We start from the raw sequence: 8683 nt of genomic DNA, 5'->3' as shown, positions 1-8683 counted from the left end.
GAGAAATAAAAATTTGAGTTTGTTTTTTCCCCTCAACCGAAAATATACATGATTTTACCACATAACTTAAAACTAATATACAATTATTAAAAAAAAAAAAAAGAGAAATTAAAAACGCTTACTATAGGAAAGGAAAATTATCAGCCGTCACCAAATTAAAGCATTTCAAAAGGGGTTAAATAAATAAAAATGCTTATACTTTTAAACGACAAAACGAACTTTAAAAAAATAATAATAATAAATCAAACGCGCCCAACAAAAGGAGCCAAAAAAAAAAAAAAATCAGCTCCAACCAAGCAAGATCAAATCTAAGGACTAATTACAAAAAAAAAAATTAATGATAATAATAATAACAAGAAGATGAAGAGACGAGTAAAGCAGTTGGTAGAATTACATTAGCACAAATTCATGTCGTGGCAGCAGAAAAGTAGAGTTTTGAGTTACAAATACCAAAGCATTTGGTATTTTACAATTTACAAACACTAATTTTGTCATTTTAGATTTTAGTATTTCCCAATTCACTATAGAGTGAAAACAACACTTTTACTTTACCTTCCCGAATACCATACCATTACCTGCTGTAATTTTGTAGCATCACCTTGGCTTCTATGTGCAATTTGTGTCATAGCTAGCAAGTCCCAACAATTCTGGTCCTTCCATTCTAGGGTTGTTCTCAAAGCTGCACCAATAAACAAGAATAACAACATATAATGAATGGCCTGAAGCAATTTGGACTTGGAGGAAATTACTAAGGTGGCCTTGTCAAAACCACGAGAATCGAAATTCTTGTCCATCACAGACCTCAAAGAAAAGAGTAAACAAGAATATTAACAAAGCTACAACAGAATGTGCGCATGGACTCGATCAAAGGTTTAGTCTTAATTATTCAGCCTTCCATCACAGATTCAAAAGTCTCCAACTCTTATATTACTTCCAATCATATGAGTGGTAGGCCTAATAGTGAGATTTATGCCAATCCAACCAACCCATTAGAAGCTCGAGAGTGGAGAGCTGAACGGTTAGAGGAGTGGGTTGTGTGAGAGAAGGGTAGAACAGTAATAAGAGCAGTGGGTCATGGTTATCTGTTGTGTGGTTAGGCATAGGGTAGTTCGGAGGAACAGTGATTAGTTAGAGGATGTCTCAGAAAGATGGTGCTGGTGGGGTAAGCTTTTTCTACTTTTGGGTTCAGGCATCAAATTTCTTTGTAAGAACCAAGAGAGGCCTCTTGAAGTGTCCCTTACTACATCCATTTTCATTTTCTTAGCTTCATTGGGTGAGGAAGGATCTATCTCTAATGGCGCCATTAATTTCAGACAATAAGTTTTATCCAAGCACAGAAATACAAGGAGCGAAATAAGGTCACGTATTATGTTGAAAACACAAAGTAAAAGTTTTATTCTCCCTTCCCTTAAGTTGGTGTAGGCAAGAGCTATTTGCGCTTAAATGCAGTTAAAAATATGGGATAGAAAGGGAATAGAAATGGGGGAGGGAGAAGCAACTCGAAGAATAAGAAAGAAATTAAGAAGCCTACTTGCTTAAAGGTATGTGCTCAAATGGTCCATTGGTTGGTATTGTTCCACACAAGTCATTATTTGAGACGTCCCTGAAACAAAGGAGACACAAGCCATCATAAATCAACCATATGACAAGGCACAAATTTGAACCATGGAAGTATATCATTTAAATGGCTACTACTACAAAACGGTGTAAATATACAAATACTTACACAACTTTAAGGCTTGTAATTCCAGTAAGTTCTCTTGGGACTGGTCCATTTAATCGGTTGTCATTGAGCCGTCTGCAAAACAAAATAGAAATTCAGAAAAAAGGTTTTACAAAAAGAAGGGATCACTGGGGAAAGCATTCATTCAGATTACTTCCTCTTCAGAAACAGAAAATTAATAGCCAGTGGTTTCATATTGCAATCATCAACTACCAAGCTGAAGCAGAAAAAGTTTGTTCTCTAAATCATGGATAGAAGGAAACTTTTTATTTATAATATTGTAGAGTTAATTATAAGAACAAGACTTTCCTTTAAATCATGAACTTGCCATCAACTATCAAAACTGTTCGTACATACAAGTTGGAGTTAGAAAGAAAATTAGAACTTCTAAACCAACACAACCAAGCGAAACAAGAATGAGTAATGTAAAATGGAACTCACAAGAACACAAGAGATTTCAATTTCCCCAATGAAAGTGGAATTCTTCCAGTGATGTTGTTGTTATACAAGTCCAAACTGATGAGGCTCTTCAAGTTTCCAAGCTCATCTGGAATGGTTCCATGGATGCTGTTTTTATAAAGCTCCCTACATAGTTAGTGGCAGCAGAGTACAAAAAACCAGCAATGAGTACAAAATCAGAATAAGTATAGAACCCACGCACATAAAGTCATAAACATTTAACACATCAACTAGATTTTCATACCAACGCTTTTTTTTAACACAAGGACTATTGAAGGAAGTGGAGAGTTTCAAAATACAAGTTGTGCATTCGTGATAGGCCTCCCCTCAGATACACTTACTCGAGAAGATATAAGAAAGGGTGTAGTAACAGAATTGGGGGCGAAAAATTTTATGTGGTAGTGCGTGTGGGGGGTTGTTGAAAATAGTTGTGTATGGTTGTAAATACCACGTATAAGAGTTAGGAGAACTCGGAAGCAGTTTGGGAGAGATAGAGGAGCTGTTTGGTTCCCCTAGGTCGTATTGTACTTAATTTCAGCTAGTTGAATAATCTACTAGTTCGAATCCTACTAGTTTTTACCATGGATTTTGAATTTTTTTTTCAAGAAACTTTTTCCAGGAAGAATTTAAACAACTCCTATACGACTGTTAACAAATTATTTAATTCGAAGAACATAGGTAGTAATCACATTATACAACCAAAAATCTGCATCCAATCAGTGACCAAGGAAAAGATAAATATTGTGATTAAAGAACATACAAATATTGCAGATGCTCGAGCCTTCCAAGTTCAGGAACCAGATGTCCGGACAAGTTTGAATTGCCTAAGTCCCTGCAAAATAAATCAATCGTTTGATCAGCTGCCAACATCAAACCAAAACAACACAGGCTTGTAGACTAGTAAGGAGAGATGTCCTAAATAAGACTCCAAGACCACACTGGATGGCACCTAATCCTTTACAATCAAGCGTCCATCAAACAAATAGCCAGACGAGTGGATTCGCACTTCCGTCTACAAATTATCGTTCGTCTTTAAGCAGCAGAGTTAAATTGACGTTGTCCTCATAGACTAATAATAAAATACAACGATCAACCAAATTCACAACATAATCGATGATACTAGTTCAGAAGAGAAGATAATAAGAACGAAATAATCCTCACAAATCGCGTCACAAAAGAGACGGTACCGACCAAAAGCATAACAAAATTTCTGGTATTCTAAATAAAGAAGATAAAGAAAACCATTACAAAAACTAATCAAATAGTGAACACAAAGGAACAGAGAGCGTACACTCGGGTAACGCGGTTGTCCTGGTTACATGTGATGTGGAACCAAGTACAGGGATTAACAAGAGTAGGATCCCAACTCTGGAGCACGTTATCAGGATCGGACAAGCTCCGGCGGAGAGTGTAGAGCGCGTCCCCTTCGGAGTTGGCGTGCGCTACCTGAAGAACAGAACTTAGGGCTACCAAAAGCAGAAAGAAGAAGCTCGAAATCCAGAACCAAGTCGCCACCATGGCTAAGCCTGACACTGGATCGGCTCGGAAAATCCTCTTCCCGGCGGCGAAAAACCCTTCAATTTCGTAAATTGGTTGAAAAATTTGTGTGGTTTTTGAGAATTTGGATCGAAAGGAAAGCAGAGAGAGAGAGAGAACGGAAACGAGGGAAGTTCGGGTTCAGGCTTTGGGAATGACAACGTAAAGAAAACGTGAGTGAGTTTCTTGAGATTCTCCTTTTTTTTCTTTATTACTCCTTTTTTTTTCCCTTTTTTCCTCATTAATATTTATTATTATCTATTTACTTCCAACTTTTGTACATTTTAATTCAAATAGGTCTATTTTAATCCATGTACTTTTAAAAAATTACAATTTCAGTCTCTTTATTTTCATTTTTATTTCATTTATTTCCATCGTAATTTTTAAGAGTGTAATTTATCAATTTGAATGCACATGCTAGGGTGAGAGATTCGAATCCATAACATTTTAATCAAATACAAGTGTCAATTACCATTAAGCTAAACTTATGTTGGCTCCATATTATTTTGTTTCATTTCAAGAATGATACCGAAGTAGCTTAATTAAAAATGTTGTACACTTTATAGTAACCCTTAGTGGTTTATTTTTTTAATGCAATGTTGTTTTTTTTTATCAAAAAAAAATGTACACTTTATAGGTAAAATTAAATTTCATAAATATTAGAGAGAAAATGGAAAAATAATGTAAAATTCAATAATTAATTAATATGTTCAGTCATTTAGCAAAAATAACATATCATTTAATAGGCAAAAATAATGTCTCTGTAACATTTATGGACACCCAAACCTGGTCAGAGTATTAAATAAATTAATTTGTTGGATACAATTATGATTATTCAATTTAATTTAAATAAAATAAATTCTCTTCCCTTCCCTTCCCTTCTAGATATCTAGAAATATATTTGTATAAATTAAAAGTGAGATTTTAAGCATGAATTTAATATATATGATAAAAAAATGTTACAATTTTTTTAAACATAGTATAAATGTAACCTTTTCTTGTCTTTTATTATTACCTTTTGAATTTGAGTTTTGGATTATTATATTTTTGTTAAAATTCAAATTTTTGTCAGACTTAAAAATATATATATTTGAGTTATGTTATTTACTTAAATATAAAATAAATAAATAAATATGGAGAGTTGAAAAATAAAAAGTGTAAATAGGAAAGGACAAAAGCACTAGCTTTTGGAATTTGTAAAGTCAAGAGATTTAAAGTATTTTGTCATTTGGTAATTATTTTAATTGTCCCATCTTTCTCTCTCTCTCTCTCCCATTCGGGTCAAAAAGTAAATAATATAAAAATCCATTCAAATACCAATAATTTAATGCAAAATTGTAGTGGTTTCTCCGCTAATCCAAAACACAAATGGGAATATTCTTATCTTGAAATTGTTTCCTTTTTTACGTTTTTATTTCTTTTTTTTAAATATATTTAGATCCTTATTTTTTTGTTTTGTTTTCCTTAGTGTGCTTTTATCAAGTTCTTTAGTAACTTTTTTTTTTTTGAAAATTAAGTCTATGAATATGATATACTTCTCCGTTTTGTTATATATTTGTTAAGAACATTTTTAAAATTATCAACTTGAATCGTGAAGTTGTGAGTTCGAATCCTCACACCCACCTGTTAAGTAGATTTTCAAAACTTAGACATAGTTTTAAAAACTAAAAATAAAAAAATAGATAGTTTTAAGAAAGGTGGATGACGTACCTAAGAAATGGTAAGAAAATAAACATAATTTTTAAAAACAAATAACAAAAAACAAATGGTTACCATAGAACCAGAGTTGATGTATTTTAAAAATTATAAATTTGCAAAGTGGAAGAATTGTGTGGTCATATTTACAAAATGTTCTAATCATGTCTTTTAAGAAAGTTGAAATAAAAAATTAAAAAATATATATTTTGAAAACTAAACCTTTAAATTTGCAAGATTTATAAAATATTTGGATAATTTTCTATTTAATAATCAACTTATGAAATACGAAGTTATTATATATTAAAATTTATCTATAAGTTCGTGGTGTTGGAAGAAATAACCATTTAAAATAAAATATTTCACTTCATAAAAAAGAGAAAAAAAAACAATCTACAATAATTTAAAAAAAAAAACTAAAACATGTTTTAATAAATTTGTTTCTAAAAAGGCTTTTTAAAATAATAGTAAACAAAATTGAAACATCCACGGAAAAACGAGGGAAGAAAGAAAGGAAGATAATGGTAAAATAAGACATGGCATAAATTGTTATTTCAAGAAAACTATAGGAATAAAATAGATATTTTGATATCTTTAAGGACCAAAATAAAATAGACATAAAAGTTTTTTATTTTAATTTGTAATTATCCAATCTAGCTCTAATCCTATCGATCTGAAATAATTCTATTACGTTTAATTGTCAAAGTAACTTATAGGATATATAACCCTTATATAGTAAATCATAACTCGAACTCATTCCATATAAATATTTTTATATTTAAACTCGCGTTTTTATTGGTCACTGAGCCAATATATATGATTGAAATTGATGTAAAAGTTAAATGATAAAGTGTATAGTTTTTTTATTAATAATATTTTTAAAAAATCAAGCTAGTCACCCTAAGCATAGCTCAATGAGTTAAGGCATTTAAGATTGTGAGTTCGAATTCTCCCACACTCACGTGTTGTACTAAAAATAATGTTCAACTAAATGATAATTTGAAGGTTAAAATACTGTTTTGATCTCTGTGTACTTTTAACTTTTCAAAATGTTCGTTTTGGTCCATGTACTTTTAAAAACTGACCATTTTAGTCTCTTAATCTTTTTTAATTTCCTTTATTCTATCACGATTTCAACACAACACTGCACTTAATATATTTTTTGAAATATGACCATGACTTTATATTAAATGATCTCTACTATGTGTAGAATTTGTGTTAAAAATTTTGCAATTAGATACCAAAATGATCATTTTTAAAAATACAAAGACTAAAATATTATTTTAACTCATCCACTAAAATTAGCGCAGTAGTAAGAAGTCGGGGGTGATTTCTAATAATTAACCGTGCACGAATCACGGTAGTTGTTCTACTCAAAAAGAGTCTCGTTTATGGAGATCTATTCGGAGAGATTTGATTCATTCCGAATTAACATAAGCCAAACGATATCGAAAATTGAAAGCGATGTGGCAAACGTAATGAAAGGATAGGTTCAATCAATTTGACCAACTCCACCAGCCCAACAATTTTGACTTTATTGTTTTATCTCTGACGCTCTCTCTTTTTGTTGGATTGAAATATTCCAATTTGGACTTTTGGTCTTTGCTTCTTTCCAATTTATGATATTCTAACTTCCCCACACCCACTTTCTCACCTTTTTCTTGGGTCGAATTTACATTTATATCCTCGCCTTATTTTAATTAATTCAATGGCCGAAATTTAAAACCTCTGATGTTTCGTCGAAGACATACGTCTTCACTAGTTGAGTTAACAATATAACTATGAACTAACTATAGTTCATAAGTGTATAAAAAAATTTTAATTTAAGTAAAACTCGATATATAAGATATCTATTTTTCATTTTTAAGATTGATGGTTCGTTCTTCCACCTCTACATAATTAAAATAAATATAATAAAAATGCAGTTTAGGAGGAGTAAATTGTAATAGTAAAATTTTAATTTCATGTAATTATTTATTGAATTTGAACGACCTATGAAGTTTGTTTATAGTTCATTTATTGAGTAATTCAACTGATGACGAATAGTATTAATTTCATAATACACATTCGATAATAAAGTTTACACCAAATATATATCTAATTAATGATCCTTAATTATTTAAGATTTTCTCAAACACTTGGTCTTAAATCTTTTGGAGTCTTGACTTTACCTTTACTATATTAGAAATTCTTAATTAATTAATTCATTAAAAAGAATTCTCAAAATATGTCAATAGGAAGTTTACGTGTTAATAAACTTTTGTTTTGTTAGTATTTTTGTTGATTGGTGGATGGAATTTGAGTGATGGGAAAGTTGAATTTCAAATGTCAAATAGCATTAAAATAAATAATTCAATGATATATCAACTTCTTTTTAACAAAATTTAACCTTTTTTTCCCACAATGACCTAATTAAGTTTTTTAATACATTAAAGACCAATTTGACAGAGCTATAAGCTACCTATGTATAGATTTCAATGGGTCTTATTTTAGTGTTATTTTTTAAAAATAACAATAAAATGAAGTCACTTAAATTTTCTTTCCTAATGGCAATAATACTTAATTCAATTCTCAAAACTATGGGCTAAGAACGTAACTCTTGAAAATAATAAAATTATACGATCTATTTACTAATCGGTTAAAAAACACATTCAGTTATGTATTTTTATTAAAATAATAATTTAGTCCCTAAACTTTAATCTGTAACGTTTTAGTCCTTATACTTTCACTAAAGTAACAATTTAGTCCCCTAAACTTTAATTTGTAACGATTTAGTCCCTGTAGTTTAAAAATTTGTAACAATTTAGTCCCTATAGTAAAAGAATTTTTTAAAATTAAGTGTCAAATTTTATCATATAACAATTTAATCTTTCTAGTTATAAACATATTTGGTCTCTCTTTAGTTTATCTAATCTATATATATAAGAAACTTAATAAAAAAGTTTCACGATAAGGACTAAATCATTACCAACTTTAAATTATAAGGATTAAATTGTTACTAATATGAAAGTACATAAACTAAATTGTTACAAACTAAAGTTTAGGAACTAAATTATTATTTTAGCCAAAGTAGAGAGACCAAAAACTTTTTTAACCTTATTAAATTTCATCACATTTAGTATATATATACCAGAAATAAACAAACACAAACATGTAATTTAAGTTTCACACATTAAAGAAATTTATTCTCATTTCACACAGCAAATCGATCGAGCTATAAATCGACATCTTATAATCTTCATCAATAAAACAAAAATTCAAATATCGTAA

General features: G+C 30.2%; 1 protein-coding gene across 2 annotated transcripts; it reads right to left on the bottom strand.

Annotated features, from left to right (window-relative positions):
* Positions 1 to 367: 367 nt before the first annotated feature.
* LOC111024070 (leucine-rich repeat protein 1) lies at positions 368 to 3910 on the bottom strand. Of its 2 annotated transcripts, none has more exons than XM_022301652.2 (6): positions 3474 to 3910; positions 2943 to 3014; positions 2165 to 2290; positions 1727 to 1798; positions 1532 to 1603; positions 368 to 679 (listed from the first exon to the last, which is right to left on the bottom strand). In XM_022301652.2, exons 1-6 carry the CDS (start codon positions 3698 to 3700, stop codon positions 607 to 609), a joined length of 642 nt encoding a protein of 213 aa, XP_022157344.1. In that variant the 5' UTR covers positions 3701 to 3910; the 3' UTR covers positions 368 to 606. The 2 variants fall into 2 exon arrangements, with proteins under 2 accessions (XP_022157344.1, XP_022157343.1); XM_022301651.2 differs by having other exon boundaries at positions 2165 to 2308; positions 3474 to 3907.
* Between the last annotated feature and the right edge of the window lie 4773 nt (positions 3911 to 8683).

Source organism: Momordica charantia, unplaced genomic scaffold (assembly GCF_013281855.1).
Source record: "Momordica charantia cultivar OHB3-1 unplaced genomic scaffold, Mcharantia_2.0 BLBB01000171.1, whole genome shotgun sequence".
Taxonomy (NCBI): Eukaryota; Viridiplantae; Streptophyta; class Magnoliopsida; order Cucurbitales; family Cucurbitaceae; genus Momordica; species Momordica charantia.
This window is presented reverse-complemented; position numbering and strand designations above follow the sequence as displayed.